We start from the raw sequence: 25,660 nt of genomic DNA on the forward strand, positions 1-25,660 counted from the left end.
ACATTTCATTTTCTCACGTTCTCAGAATTTTGTCTCCTCCCCTTTTGAAAGAGGTGTCAGATTCTAGAGGAATGTCTTTGCTGTGCAGGGACTTTTATTACAGTGTCGGTTTTGGTCTCACCTTGTCACTATTAATGGCATGGACCTGCTGTCAAATAAGAATAAATTCCTGCTCAGGTAGCCTACTGGGACTATTCAAAGCATGTTCTAAAATAGTCTGAAAAGGAACAAATAATACAGAGTAATTTGAATTGCTGCATGAGAAGCAAGGAAAATTAGGGCTTAATCAAAGAATTATCAAGCTAATTAGGTGTTATTTATTAATGTGTCATGTCTTGTAATAATCTTATCTGTCGTTTATATGCAAGAGCGCAGATTGAAAAAGCATTCTAGTGATTATGTGAATATATTCTCCTAGTGCTTTTCCAAGGTTCAATTGGGTGGCCCAGTAGATAAAGAACAGGGAATCTAGGATTTTCTACCAATCAAATAAATGCATAATTCTTAACCCTTTTCTTAAGCAGGTCTTATTTTATTTTATTATTTTAAAAGAAGCCCTTATTTTATTCATAGACAGAAATAAATATATCCCATACCTATTTTGATATAAGTAATTATGAACTAAGTAGTTTGATATGGCTACTTTCAGAGAGACCTAATTTGGCAACCAAATATTCCTTGTCCCTAGCTTTATTCCTGCATAGAATGTTTGTGCAAGATGAAGACAATAATTAATTTTTTCAATACTAATATTAACCTTACAGGTTGTAGATTGTTGAGCCAGTTGCTCTGGGTTTTTTGATCAATTCTGTGACACTCTGTACACACATGACTGCTGGTCTAGCTTAATGTATTTTACATTTTGGTTCTCAAAAATATTCTGTGTTGAGGCAATGGTACTGTTATTCCCACATAGTAGTAATAATTATCCCACATTTGAAGATAATACATTTTGTCTATCTCCTTCTCAATATTTAGGTTGACATGTTGAAGTCATCCTATCAGTCTCCCAGCAGTTACTGGACTGTGTATGTGCTTAATCGCTTAGTCGTGTCCAACTCTTTGCAACCCCATGGACTGTAGCCCATTAGGCTTCTCTGTCCAGGGAGATTCTCCAGTCTAGAATACTGGAGTGAGTTGCCATTCCCTTCTCCAAGGGATCTTCCCAACCCAGGGATTGAACCCAGATCTCCTGCATTGCAGGAGGATTCTTTACTGTCTGAGGCACCAGGGAAGGCCAAGAATACTGGAGTGTGTAGCCTATCCCTTCTCCAGGAAATTTTCCCAACCCAGGAGTTGAACTGGCGTCTTCTGCTTTGCAGGCAGATTTTTTACTAGCTGAGCTACCAGGGAAGCCTGTTAGGGACCCCTAGTATGCATTCAATGCTAGTGGTGGTAACATGATTTTCAAAGCAAAGGAAGCAACAATCTTGTCCAAAGTTATTATAAATCAAACAATGAACAGTATTAAGAAAGCTTGGGGAGAAAATGGAAGAAAGTACTGCTGCTGCTGCTAAGTCGCGTCAGTCGTGTCCGACTCTGTGCGACCCCATAGACGGCAGCCCACCAGGCTCCCCAGTCCCTGGGATTCTCCAGGCAAGAACGCTGGAGTGGGTTAACATTTCCTTCTCCAATGCATGAAAGTGAAAAGTGAAAGTGAAGTCGCTCAGTCGTGTCCGACTCCTAGCAACCCCATGGACTGCAGCGCCCCAGGCTCCTCCGTCCATGGGATTTTCCAGGCAAGAGTACTGGAGTGGGGTGCCATTGCCTTGTCTGGGAAGAAAGTACTGCTGCTGCTGCTGCTGCTGCTAAGTCACTTCAGTCATGTCCGACTCTGTGCGACCCCATAGATGGCAGCCCACCAGGCTCTGCCGTCCCTGGGATTCTCTACTAACAACTAAACCGTATGATTATTAGAGTATAATCTAGAGAAGTATAACCTAAAGAAGAAAGAGCCACAGAACCTCGGACAGGCTTGATAAAGGTGAAGTCCTAGTGTTTTGCCAATGTTTATCTTCAGCTTTATTCTGATTGTTATTATTAATTGCTTACAATGAGTTTAGTATTTATCCTTATATCTAATTATTTGCAACCCTTTGGACCATAGTCCACCAGGCTCTTCTGTCCATGGGATTCTCCAGGCAAGAATACTGGGTTGGGTTCCATTTCCTTCTCCAGGGGATCTTCCCAATCCAAAGATTCAACTCAGGTCTCCTGCAGTGCAGGCAGATTCTTCACTGAGCCACCGGGGAAGCCTGATTCTTATTCAGGTGGTCAATTTTTTTCAGTCTAAGGTGGGGAAATGTAGTGGTATAATTAGATGAACTTTTTTATTTACAATACCAAATGAGAATCAATGCAGGAGAAAAACTGGACAAATATAGTTACTATCTATACAAGTGTGTCCTTCCAAATTAGACCCCATATTGGAAAAGACCCTGATGTTGGGAAAGATTTGAGGGCAAGAGTTCTCCTTGAGACAGAAGATGAAATGATTAAATAATATCACTGACTCAATGGACATGAGTTTGAGCAAACACTGGGAGATAGTGAAGGACAGGGAAGCCTGGTATGCTGCAGTCTATGGGGTTGCAAAGATTCAGATGTAACTTAGTGACTGAACAACAACAATACTTTAGTGTCTGTCCTTTGTCATTTGCACTTAATTATTTATATTGCATTTCTTAAATCCCCACTACTCTATTTTATTCAATATTATGGCTTTGTGGTTGATATGGTGCCCTCCTGAAGAAAAAACTGTCATGTATAAATCACCACTTCTGCAGCTACTCACGCTGTTTATGTAACAGGCACATGTTTAGTAGACAAGGTTTGTAATAATTGAAATCTCTGATACAAATTGAGGAAAATAGACATAGAAAAAGCACCAACATTGTCATATTGAAACATCCAGTGAGAAACAAACTGATGATTTAATCTTCTCTTAGGTGGAGGTTACCTAAGATGTGAACCTTTTCCATTTTCTGTTATTCATGACAATGATTACATTAATAATGATTTTTACCCCAGAGGGATATTTTTTGTGTAAATTATAAATAGCCTCCTGGCAGACACTGGATAAGCAGTGTGCATTGTTTTAAATGACACAATATCAATTATACACAATTTAAAACAGGAAGAAAAGTTGGATGATTTCCAAATGTGTCATTCAAGTGAGAATGTGTTTGTGAATTTAATTGTGCTTTCATCCTATTACATAATAATTATTAACATGTTCCCATTTTATCCTTTATCTATTAAGCACAAGCACTGAAATATTTAAATTTGTGTTATGTGCTTGTAGTTGAAAAGATAAGGAGTTTTATCATCTTTATTAAAGCAACCAGTAGAAAATTCTTTACTAAAACAAAATGCTAACCCCTTCTTTTCGCTTCCTAAGGTAAATTCCAAAACCAGGATATTCCTTATTAATTGGTTCTATGGTTCTTCTTTAGGCTTTTCATATTTCTTTGAAATGCTTTTAAATATGGAATGGTTTCATGTGTCAGAGAAAATATTGGGGGACAGGAAAGAAATTTTCCTACAGATATATATAAAGGATAGGATAATGGCAGTATCCCTTCCCTTTGCCAAGTCCTGTGTGGTATGGACTTGGAAGTGGTTGAAAGATATCAGACTGATTCTATTCTGTTTGAATGAGATCTCTGTATAAAAGAGAATATGCTGTCTTTCAAATTTGATATAATAGCTTAAAAACGTACCTCCCTGTATTTGAGGATAAGGATAAAGGAAAGATACCATGAAGCTTGAAAACAATGGCTTGCCTAGAGCTGGAGAAAAACTCAGGAAGTCATCCAGATGTTATTCTGTGTCTACCCTTAAAAGATTTTGAAGGGTTGTTAGGGATGGTCATGACAACATTGATGATGGAAAACATTCACTACTTTACTGAGAGCCAGCAGTGGGAGGAGCCTGGTGGGCTGCAGTCCATGGGGTCGCTAAGAGTCGGACATGACTGAACGACTTCACTTTCACTTTTCATTTTCATGCATTGGAGAAGGAAATGGCAACCCACTCCAGTGTTCTTGCCTGGAGAATCCCAGGGACGGGGGAGCCTCGTGGGCTGCCGTCCATGGGGTCACACGGAGTCGGACACAACTGAAGCGACTTAGCAGCAGCAGCAGCAGCAGCAGCAGCAGTGTACCAGGCACTGTGCCGAGTTTCTGCACATGGATCATCTCACTGAATTCACACTATACCCTCGGAGGTGGGTTATAAATTTCCCACCTCGTAGATTAGGAAATGGAACCTAGAGGAAGTGGCAGAATTTGCTCAGATACATAGATATTGTCTCCAACACTGTAGGGAGAATTATGTTTTCTGAAAAGGGGGTCACTGTGTCTTAGGTTTTCTTTTTCGCTTCCTTTTCTTCACTCTGATTTGAGTGGTACAATTTAAAACAAACTCACAATCTCTATTTCCATTATAGTTTACACTTGACGCATACTCCTAAATCTTGCCGGTACAACTGCCAAAGAAAGCAAGCAATTTGCTGATAACTTTTAGCTGCCCTTGTTGGTTTTGTCAGTGAAAGGAATCTGGTATAGAAAGTACAAGCAGAGTGAACTGTGATTCTATTCTCAGAGGCACGAATGACTTCTCACCAAAATTACTGGAGGAATATTAGAATATGGTTTACTTTTAAATTTCCTGGGTTTCTATTAAGCTGCCCCTAAGTCCTGATAAAAGATCACCCAGTTCCATCATTAGATTTGTAGGCGAATTTTATTTTTAGTAGTGGGATTGACAGCAAATTGAGATAGAAGAGAGCATAGAGTAGATTTATCTCTAAGGTTGTTGGTAGGTCCTGAAGTTATTGAGAATGAAAATAACAGATTCTAGTAGTTTAGGAATTCATTTGGCAATTGACTATGCCAGCTGTTGTCTGTCAATAACCTCTTTGGTAGAATCCACAAGTCAAAAAGCCAGAAAAGATCTGAGACAGAAGGAGGCATTATTTATTCTCCATATTCAGATAGTTTACAAAAATGTCTAGTCTCTTACCTCTTAAAAAGGGAATTTGTTATTCTGCTTGAAAGCTTAAGTTTTAATGCATTTTGCAAATGTATTTTTGCAAATATTTTGGGAGCCTTCTTTTTTCTCTCAATTTCTCAACTTGCTACTCACATTTCTAATTATCAATAATTTATTGTGACTTGATTTTCAGTCTTTGAATAGATCAATAAAGTGTGTTGGATCTCTGAAAAGTAAACCAGAAAATTTAAGAAGTATTAAATTTTGACTCAAGAGTTATGATATATTCAGTCAGTAAGTTCAGACACTCAGTTGTGTCTGACTCTTTGCAACCCAATGGACTGTGGCATGCCAGGCTTCCTTGTCCATCACCAACTCCCAGAGCTTGCTCAAACTCATGCCCATTGAGAAGGTGATACCATCCAACCAATTTCATCCTCTGTCATCCCCTTCTCCTCCCACCTTCAATCTTTTCCAGCATCAGGGTCTTTTCCAATGAGTCCATTCTTCACATCAGGTGGCCAAAATATTGGAGTTTCAGCTTCAGCATCAGTCCTTCCAATGAATATTCAGGACTTATTTCCTTTAGGATGGACTGGTTTGATTTCCTTGCAGTCCAAGGGACTCTCAAGAATCTTCTCCAACACCACAGTTCAAAAGCATCAACTCTTTGGTGCTCAGCTTTCTTTGTAGTCCAGTTTTCACATCCATACATGACTACTGGAAAACCATAGCTTGGACTAGACTGACCTTTATTGGTAAAGTGGTGTCTCTGCTTTTTAATATGTTGGTCATAGCTTTTCTTCCAAGGAGCAAGCGTCTTTTAATGTCATGGCTGCAGTTACCATCTGCAGTGATTTTGGAGCCCCCAAAAATAAAGTCTCTCACTGTTTCCATTGTTTTCCCATCTATTTGTCATGAAGTGATAGGACTGGATGCCATGATCTTTGTCTTTTGAATGTTGAGTTTTAAGCCAGCTTTTCCACTCTCCTCTTTCACTTTCGTCAAGAGGTTCTTTGGTTTCTTTTCACTTTCTGCTATAAGGGTGGTATCATCTATGTATCTGAGGTTATTGATACTTCTCCTGGCAATTTTGATCCCAGCTTGTGCTTCATTCAGCCTGGTATTTTGCATGATGACTCTGCATATAAATTAAATAACAGGGTGACAATATAAACTCCTTTCCCAATTTGGAACCAGTCTGTTGTTCCATGTCTGGTTCTAACTGTTGCTTCCTGACCTGCATACAGATTTCTCAGGAGGCAGGTAAGATGGTCTGGTATTCCCATCTCTTGAAGAAATTTCCACAGTTTGCTGTGATCCACACAGTGAAAGGCTTTAGCATAGTCAATAAAGCAGAAGTAGATGTTTTTCTGGAACTCACTTGCTTTTTCAATAACACAGCGGCTGCTAGAAATTTGATCTCTGGTTTCTCTGCCTTTTCTAAATCCAGCTTGAACATCTGGAAGTTCACAGTTCACATACTTTTGAAGCCTGGCTTGCAGAATTTTGAGTATTACTTTGCTAGCGTGTGAGATGAGTCCAACTGTGCAGTAGTTTGAACATTCTTTCGCGTTGCCTTTCTTTGGGATTGGAATGAAAACTGATCTTTTCCAGTCCTGTGACCACTGCTGTGTTTTCCAAATTTGCTGGCATATTGAGTGCAGCACTTTCACAGCACTTTCACATTTCACTACAACTTGCTGCTGAACAACTGTCAACTGCAGAATGTTGGATCCCACCAAAAAAGATACCCCACAACCAAGGGCAAAGAAGAAGCCCCAGCAAGACCGTAGCAGGGGTGAAATTGCATTTAGAATCAAGCTGCATACCCGCCAGAGATGCTCAAATGGTTCAAACTGTGCACACCAGGACCCAGAGACCCCACAGAGACTGAACCAGAATTGTGTTTGAGTGTCTCCTGTGGAGGTACAGGTCAGCAGTGGACTGCCGCAAGGGCAGGGGTTCTGGGTGCAGCAGACTTGGGTATGGCATAAGCCCTCTTGGAGGAGGTCGCCATTAACCCCACCATAGAGCCATCAGAACTTACACAGGACTGGGGAAACAGACTCTTGGAGGGCACAAACAGAACCTTGTGTGCACCAGGACCCAGGAGAAAGGAGCAGTGACCGCACAAGAGACTGACGCAGGCTTGCCTGGGAGTGTCCAGGAGTCTGTGGTGAAGGCGTGGGTCAATGGTGGACTGCTGCAGGGTTGGGGGCACTGGGTGCAGCAGTGCGTGCATGGGATCTATTGGAGGAGGTCACCATTATCTTCATAACCTCCACCTCAGGTCAAACAACAGGGAGGGAACACAGCCCTGCACATCAACAGAAAATTGGATTAAAGATTTACTGAGCACAGCCCCGCCCATCAGATCAAGACCCTTTCTCTCTCAGTCAGTCTCTCCCATCAGGAAGCTTCCATCAGCCTCTTATCCTTCTCCATCAGAGGGCAGACTGAATGAAAACCACAATCTTAGAAAACCAAACTGATCACATGGACCACAACCTCGTCTAACTCAGCGAAACTATGAGCCTTGCCACGTAGGGCCACCCAAGTTGAACGGGCCATGGTGGAGAGTTCGGACGAAACGTGATGCACTGAAGAAAGGAATGGCAAACCACTTCGGTATTCTTGCCTTGAGAACCCCATAAACAGCATGAAAATGTTCCCTTGGCATCTAATTTTCTTGAAGAGATCTCTAGTCTTTCACATTCTATTGCTTTCCTCTATTTCTTTGCATGGATCACTGAGGAAGGCTTTCTTATCTCTCCTTGCTATTCTTTGGAACTCTGCATTCAAATGGGTATATCTTTCCTTTCCTCCTTTGCCTTTAGCTTCTCTTCTTAGCTATTTGTAAGGCCTCCTCAGACAACCATTTTGTCTTTTTGCATTTCTTTTTCTTGGGGATGGTCTATGATATATTAAATGTACTTATTTTTAGGGGGGTTTCCCTGGTGGCTCAGTGGTAAGGAATCTGCCTGCAGCTCAGGAAACTTGTAGGAGATGCAGGTTTGATCTGTGGGTCGTGAAGATTCTCTAGAGTAGAACATGGCAGCCTCCCCCAGTATTCTTGTCTGGGAAATCCCATGGATAGAGGAGCCTGACTGCAGTTTATGGGGTGGCAAAAGAGTCAGACACAACTGAGCAACAAAACAACAACAACAATGTATTCAGGGATATGCCATGTTATAATGACCAGGTTGGTAAACAACAGCCTTATTAGAACTGATACTTCTATTTTAGTAGCAATGATCAGTTAAACTAAATGAATAATAGCTCATCACTTATTAGTCAGTAAGATAGCATGTGCCAGGAGGAGGGCCATGCCTAGGGATGTAAATAAAACTTGAGATTTTTAACTCAAAATTTTATTGAAATTTTGTAATTTTTCTTAAAAAATGATCCCTTTTTAATTCTATTGAATTAAGCATTTGTCATATTTGAAAAAACTGATTTCCAATAAAATAAGTCGCTGTTATAGTTCTATCCCTCAACTCCTTAGAGAATAGGCAACTCCATTTTGATAAAGTATGTTTGACATTGGAGAGCAGCATTTCAGAGACCTAATTTGAATTAATTATAACTTTGAAAATTGAATTGACATAACTGATGATCAAAAGCATGCACTATTTGTATTTCAAATCATCTTCAAATGAAACAAGAATTAACATATCCATTACAAATATCATTATGCCATAATATAGGATACTGCACTTAAGATCTATTTTTTCTTAGTTATTATGAGTATCATTGGCTATAGAATTCCAAAGCTTAACAAAACAGCATTTGTACTGAGTTGAAATTGTCTACCATTATTCTAGATTTCATCATTTATTTTATTTGTTCCTTGTGCCTCATTGCTGTCTCTAAAATAAATGCAAACAGACAACATTCTGCTGTGAAGAACACTGAATTGAGAATCTGCATTCATGTATCATACTTATGTGTCACCTAGGTCAATGTAGCAAGTTGTTTAGCTTCTTTGAATTTCAGGGTTCTCAGTAAATTCTTAAGTTTCTTCAGGTACTAATATTCTTTTCGGGTTACATGTGTAGGTGTGTAATTCTTTAGGCTTGAAGCATACCAGAATGGGTAATTTACATAGTCTTTGCACTTGAGGGTAACTGTAGATTCAGAATATATTGGATGTGTTATATCTTGATTGGCTAATGAAGCTAGTTTTCTTTATCTTTGAACTTTAAGCTCAATTTTTCCCACTAATGGATAAAACTATTAAAGTTTCACTTTCATGGAAAGATTGGTACTCATAAATAAATTAGTAAAAGTTCTGACAGAAAGAAAATGAATACTTTGGCCTGGAACTGTAAATAACTGAAAAATAGAAAGCAAAAAATAAATTTTATCATGTGTTTTGTTGGAAGTATTCTGTACTCTGCTGAGATCTAAAAATACTGTAATTTGGTTTGTTCATATTCAAACACTCTAGAAACAGTGTAACAGAATAGCATGTAGTAGCATTCATTTATTCACTTACTCATGTGCTCATTTTCTCTTGTAGGTATTCATTTCTCTTAACTAAATATGTATGGATATTCCAGACTCTGTTCTCAAGTTGCTCATAGTCAAATGAGGATTAAAAACAGAAACAATAGCAATAACAAAAAATCCCAGCACAGACTTGTAAATAAACAAAGGCATTGAGAATCAGAAGATAAGTGTACACTGGCTATTCTGGGAACATAAGACTTGTGAAGGGTGTGGCTGGAAGGGAATCAAGGAAGAGATTAAAGGCATTTCACTGGATGACTCCAAGGCGAGTAGGATAATTGTATCCTAAGTACATGAGATAGTTTTTATTTTTGTAAATTGAGACTGCACTCTATCTAATATGCCTCATAATCTCTTTTCATATCAGCTCTGACCTTTGTACTAAAAGAAAAATTTACAGCTCGTATTACCTATTTGTCTATTTTTTCCATATTTACTGTCTGCCTATTGCCTCATCTTATGTATAAATATGATTTGCTCTGGGGTTGACAGAGATATAATTTGGATAGCTAGAAGGAAATATTTAAGAAAAGTGAAGAAATAGTAATTCTGCAAGTTTTTAAAACCTCCAAGTTGACAGTCTATCTAGAATTGTCAAAATGAGATCAGGAACCAAGATGGGTACTTGAGGTCAGTTTAATATCTAATTAATGTTAAGTAGAATATGACCAGTGAAGAAAACTACGAGACTTTTAATCTTAGGAAGTGAATCTTTAAAGATCTTATAAGAGTTATTAGTCATTTATGACAATGGGTAAAATAATTGTCATTTATCTTGACCTTCCAAATAAATATTCAATAAATAGAAAAATAAAAATGAAGTGAAAAATGTTTATCTTAAATGCTTTTGAGGTATAACCTTGGTTAGGCCACTTTTCCTTCTAGAGACTATTTTTGTCCACCTGAAACATGAGGGTGTTGAAATAACTGATTTCAAAGATCTCTTCCATACCCTAAAACTCTATGATTGTGATTCCACGCATCTATTTTTATTAAATCCTGGATATCAGTTATTCTGTCATAATCAAGTTGTAAGAATAAATGAAACAATGATATGATCTTAAATCAATCTCATTTCCTTTTTCAGTTGGCTTTTCCATGGTAGAATTATTTCTAACTTATAAATTGGAGATGAAGATGAAAACACACTAATATTACCTTTATCATTTTTAATCAAAGGAATTATGAAATATGTATTTGACTTCTATTCCTTGCTTTCCATCAAAGCAAATATGCAAATATGTAATAGCACATGGAAATATTAGGGAAACTTTTTATCAGGATGCAAAGAAACCTTTCCAGTAGAAACATTTTGGCCTGGAGGATGCTCTTTGATCTAAGTAGTTGAAGCTTTTGGTGTTTTAAACACCCATATAGTAGGGTTGCATTACCAAATTATACTAAATAACCCATTTGCTTAAAAGTTTTCTAAAATCATGAAAAAATATCTTGAAAATTAATTACCAATATGCTGTACTTTTAGAATAAGCCAACAAAGCAGCTATGACTTATACTTCAATGTCTTCTATATAAATCCTTTGGCAAAATGGAAAACTGTGTAATTCAAGTGACAACAATGACTAAGCAATTAGTCCATAAATAGCATCTAGCTAAGTAAGTAGGAAATTTCCTGCCCTTATCTGAATATTTCTCATTTGTTCCCAGATGCTCAAGCCAAATTGTCAGTCATCTTTGATTTCTTTCCTGCACTTACCATATCAAACTCTTTTAAAAAAATCCTACTGAGTTTGTATAAAAATGCACTCTGAATCCATCCATTTATCTACAGTTTCTAAGTTTTTCATTGACCATATCTTTAAAAATTCCATCTATTATTCTAAATAGCACTCCTTATTACTCTTCCTTGATACATTTTTAATAAGATGCTTATTTTCATTTTACTTATTTAGTTGATATTTTTTCTCTCTGCCCAGTAGAATCTCAGCTCTGTGAAACAGGTGATTTTGTCTGTATTGGTACTGCTGTAACTCCATATCCTAAGAAAGTGCCTAGAACTAAATAGGCACTCAGGTACATTTTCTGCAGGAACAACTACATCTCTACTGCAACACCTAGACCAGGCTCATGTCATCTCTCACCTGGGTTTTTTCAACAGTTTCCAACTGATCTGCTGCTGCTTCTTATATCTTTTCCTTTGCAAACATTATTTTTGTTCACACAGCAGCCAGTGAGTTTTTAAAACCCTATGTGTCATACTAAAACAGTTCAAAAGTTTACCATTACCCATAGAACATATCCAGACTCACAAGAGCAGCCCAGAATGCTCTGATATGAGCCTATTGCTACTCTCCAGCACCAGTGACCTTTAAGCAATCCAGGCTGTTCCTAGCATAGGCATTTTAACTAGCCTTTCCCTGCCAGGAATCCTTTCATCCGGCCTCTCCTGAGGTTTACTCTTTTGTATTCAAGTCAGAACTTGTGTCTCCCATTTGGAGACAGAGAGATCCTTGATACATTGTGCAGTTGTCCTGCAGTCTGTGTACTTACACAAAGGCCCCCTGCTCTTCTTTCATCTCAAGATTTGGACTGGAGTGGCAAGTGACCCGACCAGTTGGGAAGAGCTGCTTCTTAATTTTGCACTAAGCAAGCCCTCCTCCTCAAACCTTACCACCATGGACAGCACACGCACAGAAAGGAGACAATTTGAGCAAAACATCATAGGTTAGTGGAGTTCTGCTCAGTGCTAACCCGGTTCTTCCTTTTCCAACCAATTTAGTGTCATCTCTTTCTCACAGTCATTGTCTGCCTCACCACTCTGTTTTGATGTCCCTCCATTTCTGACATCTGAAATTATCAGTCTTGCTTATTTGTCACCTATCTCCCTTCATCTTTAATGTAAACTTTGTAACAACACAGCCCTTCCCTCTCTTCCCTGTGGTGCCTCACTGATTTTATTTGTACTGTTATGCCCAGGAACCCTCACAACAACCCAACTGGAAGAGACATTACTGTTCTTGTTTCACCCTGAAACATTCTTAACATCTGAGTCCTCAGTTAAGTGGTAATTGCCTGTTTACACATATCATTCACAAGATCAAGTACAAGGGATGCAAAGTTATATATATAGAAATTAGCAATACACAAGTGGGAGTTATAAAGATGCCTATGACTGAAGTAAAAACCTTGGATCTGTCCACCTCATACAAACTCTTGAGCTTCAGGTTCCTTATTCTTCATTTCATAGGCAAATTCACCAAGTCTGGGATTATTGTATGAGTGATATCTTAATTTTTTTAATAAGTAGGGGGAAAAGGGAAGAGTTACTGACACTCTAAACACCTCTGCTCCATTCCTTCCATTTTAGAGGTAGTCCAAAAGGACAAGGCAGAGAAAGGAACCCTCAGTAAAGAAACTTGAAGGTCAACTTGTCCCTATTTTAATAAAGACACTAGCACGATTACTACATGTCTCAGCCTAAAATATAAACCATATTTTCATTTAATTTTAATATTTGTTCAATTCTAAACTTTGAAAATATTATTCTATATGTTATAAAAAATAGTCCAGGAACCTTGTGCCAGCAAATAAAAGCAATACTATTGCTTTAACATACTTGGCAATAGTTTTCTTACTAATTTCAATTTTTCCCATTTTATGTTCATCATAGAGCCCCAGGTGGCTCAGTGGTAAAAAATCCGCCTGCCAATGCAGGAGACACAAGCTCGATCCCTTGGTTGGAAAGATCTCCTGGAGAAGGCGGGAGATGGCAACGCCCTGCAGTTTTCTTGCCTGGGAAATCCCATAAACAGAGGAGCCTGGCAGGCTCCAGGGTTGCAAAAGGGTCGGACACGACTTAGTAACCTAGCAAACAACAATAGATGCACAAATGCTTTAAATACTATTGACAGAATGAATTGGGATAGGTGTTTGTAATTAATCACAGTTTATACTTTTTCAAGATGTAAATGAATTTTAACTCAGTGGTCATTTACAAGAGTGACACTCCCTCTGTCATGAGATCTATCACTTCATTGTTTGCGGCGCAGGAGGCCTTTCAAAGTCTGTAGTCTCCTGGATGTACTGGGTACCTCCTTGAAAATGCAATGGGGGCCCAAGGGAAAAAAAAATAACTATCAAGCATTAGAGTAAAAAATATCCTCAATATTTGTTTCAAGATTTAGGAGGTAGACTTTAGTTATCTAGAGATGGTTTAGAACTAGGAAATCTTTGATTAAAAAACTAGGTAAATCAAGCTTCAGTATTGTGAATTGCTTTTTCCTTCACATTACCTGAATTCTGCTCATAGCCTCCTTCTTGATTTGAGATTCTGAGTAATTCATTATTTCTAGTAAAGTAAAGAAAACATCAGTATCTTAGATCATTAGGAGGAATGCATACTATATGTCATCCCCAGTGGAATTAGACTAAACCGAAAGCAATCATATTGACTTGAGTGAGAAAAAACTCAGAACAATAAAATATTGGCAGCTTACAAACATGAGATTCAGGTATTATGGAAATAAGCCAGTCAAAATCACTCACGGAACAAAAATAAAGCCAATTCACTGTGTTTGAATGTCAGAGGGATTTTCAGGTAATAGCTTGTAAAATGAAGGGCACCTTTAGAGATCCAATGTAAATTTCAACAACGTAAATTCTTCCTTTAGAGAGTAACAATCCTCACAAATTCCAAAGAAATATATTCCTAATAAAATGATAAACCTCTTTCCTGTAAATGAGTTCTGCTATTTCTGTCATGTTTAATTTTATCTGTTATTATGTCTTTGTTGTCTTCTTCAAAAGTCTGTTTCAAGTCCTCTTGTGTAATTAGGTGGGATATAAATTGTAAATATATTGTAGGAGAAAGAATATTTTGAGTATTTACTATGTGTTAGATGTTTCATTTCTTAATCCTCACAACAGCTGACAAAAACTCTCCTCATTTTAGAAAGGCCATGAAGCTTGGATACTTCATGACATTTTCAAATTCACACAGATTATAGGCAGTGGAGCTGAAACTCCCATATTTATTTGATTCCAATCATGTAGGCTTTATAATAAACAGCTTGCTTTCATTATAAAATTATATTATTAATATATCCATAAATTATTATATAGATATAATTTTATATTCATTCATATAGAAAAAATAGTCTGTAATTTCAGTAGCATTTTCTGACATTATTTGAACACAAAAGAGGCCTTTTCTGTAAGTCAGTACCAGAGAGTCAGGTGTCATTCTCAAGTATGACATGCCTGATTTGTTTTGGTTACCCTTAACAAAACAAAAACTTGCCCTGAGCTAATAATTCCCCTGCCAGAGCTACCTAACTCTGTCACTCTAGAGGCAAAAAAAAAAACAAACAAAAACCTGTTTTTTTTTTCTTTTTCTGTTGGTGATACTTCCCTACTGAGTCTACTGTCTCACCATCATGCGGTTGTCCATTTTAGAGAGTATGATATTGTTTATTATAGTTGTAGAGAATTTCTGATATAAACTGCACTTTGTACTTTATGTTGCAGAAATACCTGTTTGATTGTTTTAATAGTTCTATGTATCTTGGCATCCAGGCTTTTTTTTTCCACTAGATAATCGCTGTCGGCTATCCCTCCCTCTCCTCCTCCATTCTTTACTTGGGAAACTCTCTTCAGGCTTTTAAATGCAAGAATCATTCTGTGACATCTCCTCTGTGTATATTATTTCCCATCATCACACTATGTTATAATAATCTGTCTGTAAATCTGTTTTAGCCATGATGTTGGGAACTTCTTACAAGCAGAGTTGGAGATTAATGTTTTTCCTGTGCTGAGATATAATAAGTGCTAAGTTAAAAAATTAAATAATGACTTCAGAGTTCCTCCAGGAAAATATATGAAGATTTTGTAGTCTAAATTATAAACTATTCCCTATGGAAAGAATTGAATACATTCAAAGATAAATTCTTAAATGGCTGATCAAAACTAAGATCATACATTACTGCTATTCAAGGAAGTATTTGACAGCAGAGAAATCAGTTTAATTTAAACAAGCAGGATCCCTTGAAGATATTTTTGAAAGCCTTATTATTTAGAAATAATTGATTTATGGATGTTCATGGTCACTTGTATTTAAGCTTTAGTTACTTAATTGACTCCTTCCTCAGTCTAGATTCTCTATAGATTTTAAAAGCTACAAAATACCATCCTATTTTAGAAACATTTTTTCAAGGACAGCTTTCAAGCAAAATTTGGGAGAGAATACTCCCTAGTGTACATCCCTTTGGCTTACAAAGATGGTGGAAAGTCAGGGTGGAAACTCCACTCCTCTCTCTCTCTTCATCCTTACATGTGATGGACCTTTACATGTGACTATCTTTAATTGCCTTAGGTAGTCTGAGAGGAAGTTTCAGCACCTCAAGTCCACTTCTTAGGAGCTGAGCCCCTGAATCCCTGTTCACTTCAGTTTAAACTGCAAAATGAAAATTATACCTGCATTCTAAGCATCTTATGAAGATTAAATGACTTCATACCTCAAAACTGTTTGGGATCATTCTAGGCATATGTATAGTAAGCACTGTATAAATATTAGCTAGGGAAAATCAATGTGGCACAAACTCCTTTTTTAATGTGCCCACCCATCCTTACCTTTTCCTTGCTTACTGAAAAATGAAATTCCATGTTACATTCCATCTTTCCATCTTTGCTTTCATTAGGAAAATTATCAGTACTAATATGGATGTATACTTTTCTAGATATATGGCATGGCCTGCATGAAAATATGCTTTGCTTCTGTGCATATGGGTGTGCTCAGTAATCCATCTGGATGGGTTTAACAGCTAAAAGTAAATCCTTCAATGAGTAGCGAGTAACCTCTTCTACTCAGCTTGAGGGCCTGGAGTTCCTCCCTTCTTTGCCACCACAGAAGGTGTTGTGTGTGCAGCTCTGGCTGCTAATCCACAATTCACCAGAGCAAACTAATTTTGACAAATTCTAAAAGAGGAAGACTTCTAGTAAGCAGGCAGGTCTGCTAGCATTCAATAATATCTAGTTGTCAGTGAAATTTTAGAAAGTGCATATATATGCCTGTGTTGATTCTTAGATTTAAAAGAGACACACAGCAGGAGTTTATGAAATGAAAATGAATGATAAAAGATCTTGCAAGCATTTCATATGGGATTATACATTAGTTAATGTTTACAGTTCATGGCCCGGACGGTTTTGTTTAATTAAAGAAATCACTTGGGATAAGGAAGTATTGAGAACAACTTTGAGATTTAATGGTTCATAATAAGCCTAGAGATGAGGGAGGCTTTTAAGTTTCTATAAAACTGAATATATTTTCCCTTTGGCCCATTATTTACTTAACTGCGGGTCATTTATTTTGGCAGGAGAAAATGTACCTGTTCAATATCAAAAGGCCTATGAATTTTAATTTTCCTTTATTGCCTTATTATATCACTTGAGAATTTTTAGTTAAAAGAATAAAATGGTGATTTTTCTATGTATTAGGGTTCCTCTTAGCTTCTGTGATTTCAGTTTCCATAATTTGAAGTGCATATTGAAAATAATTGCTTTATTTGAATACATGTAGGTTTTTCATTAATAAAGTCCAGTAGATATATTTGACATTGTATATATATATATAAGAAAAGAAATATATTCAGAAATAACTCTGAAGATAACTGAATCTTTGTATGTATCTACTTAAAGATCTCACCTAATATCAATTTTCTTATTGCATAATAATATGAATTTATGCTTTGGATTATGAATTATGCATGTTGGGGACAGATCTAGCTATTTTATTTATGTATATTAAATTTATTAATAATTTTTTTTCAATATCTATTCCTGCATTGTGTGCACAGGGCAGAGCCCAGCCATACCACCTCCGTTACCAACAGAACAAGCTTCCAGACCCACTCTTGCATCACCTACTCTTGAAGGCAAGTATTTTATTTTTCCAAAGATCATCTCTATTGTAGATAGAATATAGAGAAACAAAGCAAAATAGTTGTTGCAGCAACAACAAAATCCATCTTTTCTCATAGTTTTAGTATGTCTAAGCTACAGTTTACTCTTCCTAAAAGTACAATTTGCTCCTATTTAGAACACCAAAAATTTCCTCTTGAGATTATACATTGGTGGCCATCGGCTTCCAGAAGGATGACCAGCTTCATACTCTGGAAATCAAGCCAGGAAGTATAGGGTCAAAGGGACAGATAATACCTTGTAATTCTTGAATAGGAAAGTCAAGAAAACATTGTATGCTTATTATCAGGAATTATACACTCATGTTAGCCTATTCTCTCCTCTATACCTTATTTATATTCTGTCCCCTAAATCCACTCCCCAATAAATTTCCAATAATTAGGAGAAAATGTTGGAGATTTTCAGCTCTTCTTATGTATCCTCCAAGCCCCTCCTACGAAGATAACCCAGGTCCTATTGATAACCTCTTGTAACTTAGAAAGATGGTAGTAACTTTGTGCCTTAGGAAATAATATAGTGATTAACAGCCTGTGTTCTACAATCACACAGATCTGGGTCCAGACTCTGGTTCTGCCCTTTTCTACCTGGATGACCTTAAATGTGATACCTAAACTTTCAGACTTTTTATTAGTAAAATACTGATGCTCATACTACTACTACTACTACAAACAAGTGTTGTAAAGGTAGAATAAAACTGTAACAATTGCAAAAATTTTATTTTTGTATTTGATAGTGATGAACTTAGGAGTTTCTTTAACTTCATTTTATTGGCTTACTACAACTGTCCACAAAGAATAGTTTGTAGATCACCAGCATCAAGATCAATTGTAAAGCTCATTAAAAAAAAATACATATTCCTACCACATCTTAGATCTAGTGAATCAGATTCTCTGGCAATTCAGAGAGGAAAATCTGTATTTTTAACAAACTCCTCAGTTGAGTCTTATATACATTAAATTTTAAGAGCCTTTGGCTTATGTTTATGTGTAAAAATGACTACAAATCCAAGCAGTTATTTTACACCAAACATATAAAGTTGGTAGCCTGCTTCAAATCGTTTTTAAATTTATTTTTTTATGACACCTAAAAAAAATAAATTAATATTTTTATTTTTTAATAAAATCTGAATGCCTTGGTTGAAAGATACATTGTCTAATTGACCACAGACCCAAAGTCATTTGGCTATACATTTCTGTTTCAGTCAATACATTTATTTATGTTACAGTCAGTAGCCAGGGGAGGATTTCAGTAGCTGAGCAGGTGAAGTTTTCCTAAGTTTAGATTGAAATACCAGTGTGTTCTATGTACTTTTATGGCCAGATTCTGACCAAATCATGCCTGTGGCTATGCTGTATTCAACTCACATTTATTTAGAATATTTTTATGTTGGCTGTGGGTATATGCATTTCTTATTCGATGTCTCAAAACCCTGTAGATATTATTATCAATGATTAACAAATTTAGACTTGGAGTTTATTTTTTTTTAACTAGTATACAGAAGGACTTAGATTCTAGCCCTGACTTTCTAGATCTATAGCCAAGGATCTTTCTATCACATTACTATGCAGACTTTGAAGTTTGAGGATTGTAACTTAATGTTTTATGAGACATCAACAACTTTGGTAACATGAAGGCATAATGTTTTGTGCTTCAGATTTCAGGCAGTTCTATGATAGACATATCATCTTCTGATGTCAATCAAGGGTACCTTAGCAATGTGTATCAATATTTAAATATACACAGAGATCACCTGGGGATCTTTGACAATGAAAATTCTGATTTGTTAGGTCAAGGGTAAGGCCTGAGATTCTGTATTTTCACCAAGCTCCCAAATGTTGCTGCTGCTTCTTCAGTACTTCATCTGAGTAGTAAAGTCCCACCTGGTTTAGGAGGCAGGTAGAGAGCAATTGAATATTCCTAAAAATACTTTCAACTTAGTAGTAATCACCTAAATGACCTACTACTGGCCAAATGTCCTTCAAAATAACTGGAATGGCACACATGGAAAAATTTTGATTGCTAGTTGTGTGGGGGAAAAGCAAAAGGCTTCAAGCCACATACCTAAGCATTGTAGAAAGGCAAGAGAGCAAGAGAAATGCCATTGGGATTGAGGGAAAGGTTACATTATACTTGTAAATTATAACAACCTTATTATATATTGTATGCAAGATATTTTGAGTTGGTCAACTACAAATTGAATGAATTAGCAGTTGCAAATTTCAAATAAAAATACAATCTGTAAGTCAGTTCTGTATCAGTACCAATCTGAAGAAAAGAATTTGGTTATTAGAGACCATGATTTAATGAAAAGTTCATGTAAAGTCTTACTCCAAGAGTCCAAATAAGTAACACTTCTTGAATATTTAGAGAATGATACAGATATAGTCCAAGGTTTGAAACTTTTGTCTCCCATCCAACCAAGCTAAAGACACATTTATTTGGTCCACATAGGGCTTTTATTTATTAATCTTTAAATGTGGTCATTTCGATAGGGTGATGGTCTCACTGCCTCCCTTGACTTTCACATCTCCTTCTCCCATCACTCATTTGGGTCCAGATTTCCTTTGTGTGTGAGACAATTATGTGAGGACAGCTTCTTCTTGATATGATAATTTCTTAAATTCCCTATCAGCCTTAGTGTCTTAGTCTGCAAGGGCTGCCATGGCAAAGTACTGCAGACTGCACGGCTGAAACAACAGAAATGTATTTTCTCGCAGTTCTGGAAACTGGGAGTCTCAGGTCAGGGTACCTGAGATTGGATTCTAGTGAGAGCCTGTTTCCTGGCTTGTATACGGTCTCCTTCTTGCTGTGTTGTCACACGGCAGAGAGCACACGCTGGTGTCTCTTCCTCTTCTTAGCAAAGAAACTTCTATTGGATCAGGACTCCACCCTAGTGATCTCATTAAAGTTTCATTTCCTGCTAAAGGCCCTGTCTCCAATCCAGTTACATGGAGGGTTAGGGTTTCAACATATAAGCTTTGGAAGGACTCAATTCAGTCCATAGCAGTTGGTAACCTTTAAGTTTAGTTAATGTAAAGCAACTTGAATGTTTACCTCATATAATTTGTTCAGTTTAATAAGTTGTTTAAGTATTTCTTTTTTAGCAATCAATGATTTTCCCTTTTTCATTTCTATCATATATGTCTTCCTAACACCATAAATCCCTAACTTGCATCATCTTCTATACATGCGTATAACTGATAGGAGTTAAATATTTTCAAAAATTGTTCTTAACTGAACTCAAATATAACTGAGTTTATACTGATGGTAATAAAACAACAAAAAATCACTCTCGTTTTTGGTTACTGATATATATCAATTTACCTAGCTAGTAAGAAAGAAGAAATTTATAGTCCAAAAGCAAGGGAGGGAAATCAGAGTTATATTTCTTCTGACATTTGGACTATAATAGCTTATGTGACTTGAGATAATTAGACAAAAACAGACAAGTAACCATCTCACTGTCCAAATGTTCACAGAGCAAGAGATAGCCTGTAAATAATACTGTCACCTTTATGTTTCATCAGATTCTAATTCTACTGTTGTTGTGAGATGGACATAAATCTGGGGACTCCAATTCCCTAATCTAAGGCAGTTTCTGATAGGCATATTATTCAAATGTTTGACTCCACCTTAGCTCCTGGAAGAGGCTCATAAACCATCATGTAGCAAATGTTTTGCCTATCAGTCTGTCACTTGGAAAAGAACGTGTCATTTGTTAAATGGGAAGCTTAGGTTCTGCTATTATATTTAAAGAGAAATATTATTTGACATTTCATCCTGGAGCCCAATACAGTTTAAGTGAATAATCTAGCAATATTGTAGGATTCCAAGACTTTTGTTAGTAGTATCCACTTTTTGTCTGCAGAAAGGCAGTCTTTGCCCGGAGCATGCTGCCACTGAGCAACTTCCTAAGGAGCCCACATTATCAGGCAGCGCTGAGATCATGGGCTTTGTCAGCGCTTGCAGATGTGCTGCCTGGGACTTCATTAACATAATTGATTAGGAACTAGGACATATTTAGTATTAATCAAGCTGTTTTTAGTGAGGCTGATTATGCACAGTCCTTGATGCACTATTTTAGTCTGGAACTTCCTTAGGACCAAGTTGCAAGAAAATGGTATTATGTAAAAAGGAACTTACATGTGACACTAACATATGCTCTTTGATTTGAGGAATACAGTTAAAACAGGTCAAAATGTAGAAGCTTAAACATATTTGCATTTTAATGTTTAAAAGAGGAGGGATTATATATAGACTAGATTATTAAGTTTTCTCACAAAAGATTGGAAATAATTTAGGGTTTTATCAGTCAAAATCGAAAAAAAAAAGACCTTGTTATGGGCGAAAGCATTCTGCACATCCATGAAGCTCTTTAACGCTTCCTTTGTGCTTTCATAGCACTTAAAGCAATGAGTTTCTCACAGCACTTGCTTCTCATTCTGTGAAGTATCTATGCACTTCTTATCTTGGGTCACTTCTCTAAGGCCCGGAGGTGTCTCTGGTCTTCCTAGAATTTCAACCTCTCCCCACACCACACACTTTGTACACCATAATGAAATTATTTTGCTTTGAATCTTCAGATGTAAAAACTAACCATATATTAAATCAGTTGTTTTCTTTGAATCCTGAAGGAAATTGCAACCCACTCCAGTATTCTTGCCTGGAGAACCATGGACAGAGGAGCCTGGAGGGTCCATGGGATCACAAAGAGTCGGACACGACTTACGACTGAACAACAATCAACCGTGGGATTCTCCAGGCGAGAATACTCAAGTGGGTCACCATTCCCTCTTCCAGGGGATTTTCCTGAGCCAGAGATCAAACGAGGGTCTCCTGCATAGCAGGCAGATTCTTTACCTTCTGAACTACCAGGAAAGCCCTTACCACTATATGTCTTAGAATACATTTGGCCTTTGTCCATGAAAATTAACTATAGCATCATTGAAAAGATCTTGTATAATGACAATCTCATGCAATCATTTTGGTCATTGTTGTCAATTTGCATTTAATTATGGACATAACTTACCTGGAACAAACTTAAAGAGAAAACTACATTCAATATAGTATTAATTCTTATGATTTTTCAAACAGTGTTACATTTTGCAATGAATTAGTTTTTCTATCTACTGTGAGCTCTCATTGCTGCTGAAAGGCTTGCAAGTTCAAGCCACTGTAGTTACCCATACATTCCACAAGTGGGACAGGTCTATGTGAGTACCTCGCCTGCTTCACCAAATGGTTCCTTATTATATTAACATCACAGGTGGTTTTAAGCCTTAACATGAGAGCCCATTTATCATGTTTGTCAGAGCTGTTTTTCTTAGGAGAGATTAGTCCAACTGCTCTAGAAGAGAGTCCTCAGTAATGAAACAAAAGAGCTTCATGCAACATTTTCCATCCCCTTCCAAGCATCAAAAAAATCTGCTTCATTAAATCTTAATATTAGTACAATTGCTGGATATGATTCTGTTATTCTTTAATCATTGTTTCCACTGTGGAAGCGGTGACAGACTTTATATTTTGGGGCTCCAAAATCACTGCAGATGGTGACTGCAGCCATGAAATAAAAAGACGCTTGCTGTTTGGAAGAAAAGTTCTGACCAACCTAGACAGCATATTAAAAAGGAGAGACATTACTTTGCCTACAAAGGTCAATCTAGTTAAAGCTATGGTTTTTCCAGTAGTCATGTATGGATGTGAGAGTTTCACTATAAAGAAAGCTGAGCACTGAAGAACTGAAGCTTTTCAACCGTGGTGTTGGAGAAGATTCCTGAAAGTCCTTTGGACTGCAATGAGATCCAACCCATCCATCCTAAAGGAAATCAGTCCTGAATATTCATTAGAAGGTCTGATGCTGAAGCTGAAACTCCAATACTTTGGCCACCTGATGTGAAGAACTGACTCATTTGAAAAGAACCTGATGCTGGGAAAGATTGAAGGCGGGAGGAGAAGGGGACGACAGAGGATGAGATGGTTGGATGGTATCACCGACTCAATGGACATGAGTTTGAGTAAACTCCGGAAATTTGTGATGGACAGGGAGGCCTGGCGTGCTGCAGTCCATGGGTCTGCAGCAAAGAGTCGGACTTGACTGAGCGACTGAACTGAACTGATTCTTTAATCAACATTGCTGGATATTATTTTCTCTCCTCCTATTCAACACAATCCCCTCCACCACCACCAAAAATCATGTTGTATGTTCTCAGTGATCTCTGAAGAATTAAAGATTTCAATCCACATGTGATTGATTACTGGACATTTAATGTAAGCTGGCCACACTGCATCTATTCTGGCAAAGATGTGGAAAGGTATATATCTTATACTTAAATTACTTTTAATATTCCATTACAGACATAATTTGCAGTAATGGAACCAAATAAAGTAAGGTGAACTACTACTATATACCCTATCTTCTTCTTGAATAAATATATAACTGGTACTAACTTAGTACTGCAGTTGTGAATAATATTATAAATGCAATCACACAAAAGTGGGCAAGAGAACTCTCAAGAGAAGACTAAAGTCCCAGCTTCCAATTGCAGCTTTGACACTAATCAGTTATATTATCTTTGACAAATGGATTGACTTTTTAGGACCTCCATTTCTTCTACTGTCAACTGTGGAGACTGAACTTAAATAATCTCAGAGATAATTTTCTGCTTTCACACCGAGAGATCTCAAGCTTATTTTTTCAGGCTGGTGGATTGGTAGTAAGCTGTATTAAGAGCAGAGTGAAGACTCCATGGCTTGGCCCAGATTTAAACAGCTCCTGTAGATGTGTAAGGTTGTGACCATGGTCTGGATACAGATGTCAAACTTGGGGCAACCAGGCATGTCCCCGTGAAATGGATAGTACTATGAAGCATTATTTTCTGAAGTTCAAAAGTGAGTTGTACAGGTCATAAAAGCTGTGAAAGTTAAGAGGAAGATGAAATATGATTGAGGCAAGGCTATGTGGCCAAATCACAAGACTTGCATTGGGCCATAAAGAGTAAGTTGGTAGTATTTGTATGGAGGAGAAAGGAGCAATATAAGAAACTTATTATGAGATAATTTCTTACCGTAGGATGGATTTGAGGACAATGTTCTACAGGAGCTAGTAACATTTTATTTACAGTTCTATTAAACTGGGAACTTTATCATCTTTGCTCTTCATTGAGATACATCCTGAGAAGCAAAAAGCATAAAATAATAAAATAGAAATTTGGCTCAGGTTCTCATTCCATTAACACTATGACACAGTAAATCTTGTTGAACTTTTGGGCAATACAATATTTCCCTTTGTTTTGAGATGAACTTAACTCATATCTTTGTGCAGTTTTTAATGGAATTGACCTCTAGTTGTAAATTTTGATAACATAGGTAAACCATACTACTTTTGGGGCCTCTTTTACTTAGAAAGTTGCTATGAGGACTGCTTGAAATAATGTATATAGCAACTTAGCACAATTGGGTACTTAGCTATTAGTTACTATTATCATTATTTTTTTAATCAGCAAATTTGTACATATAGTAAATACTTAATTTTCATGGTAGATTTTTATTGATATCTGTAGAAGTTAATATGGTAATTGCATCAATGTCATTAGTCAGCAATTGTGAAACTCTATAAAATTTCTTAATATAGGACTCTGGTCATATCCTGAAGAATTTTGTACACAAAACTGAATCATTTACCCCTCTCCCACCCCCCCACCCCGCCTACCCATAGACTGCATGAGCCTGCTAAAACAACTGAGCAGAGGAGTAGTACAATTAGATTTGCATTTTAGATTACTGAGTCAAGGATAAGTAAGGTGATGAGTCAGCAATGAGTCAGCGATAGTAAGGGTGGATGACTAAGGGTAGAGCTTGGAGGTTTAGAGGTAAGAAAAATGTAGGAGGCTACTGTTTATGAGGAAAAATCATGCTACTTTTGTTATAAACAATCACATTGAACCCTCAAAACAATTTCAAGCAGTGAATATGATTTATATCATTTCAAGAGAAGATCACAGGAATCAAATAAATTGCCTAAGATAACGCCATCCTAACAATGGTATAATTGGAATTGGAATTCAAATGTCTCATGCCCGGGATCAGTCTATTCCATTATCTAGAGCTAGCAATTAAAAGTTAAGGCTGAGCATAATTACTAAAGTCTTATCTGACCTGGGTAAATGAATGGCGCTTAAGAATAAGAACAGGTTTGGGGAGACGATAATGCATTTAGTTT

The 25,660-nt window shown here is 37.0% G+C and overlaps 1 protein-coding gene across 41 annotated transcripts in view; it reads left to right on the forward strand.

The window, feature by feature from the left end:
• Nucleotides 1-25,660, forward strand: part of TRDN (triadin) — a 414,851-nt gene that overhangs the window by 169,740 nt on the left and 219,451 nt on the right. For all 41 annotated transcript variants that reach the window (XM_055535018.1, XM_055535007.1, XM_055535006.1 and 38 more), the window contains one exon: nt 17,319-17,396. In XM_055535018.1, coding sequence (XP_055390993.1) covers nt 17,319-17,396 — 78 coding nt within the window. The remainder of the gene's footprint in view (nt 1-17,318; nt 17,397-25,660) is intronic.

This window comes from Bubalus kerabau, chromosome 9 (assembly GCF_029407905.1).
Source record: "Bubalus kerabau isolate K-KA32 ecotype Philippines breed swamp buffalo chromosome 9, PCC_UOA_SB_1v2, whole genome shotgun sequence".
NCBI classification, from domain to species: domain Eukaryota; kingdom Metazoa; phylum Chordata; class Mammalia; order Artiodactyla; family Bovidae; genus Bubalus; species Bubalus kerabau.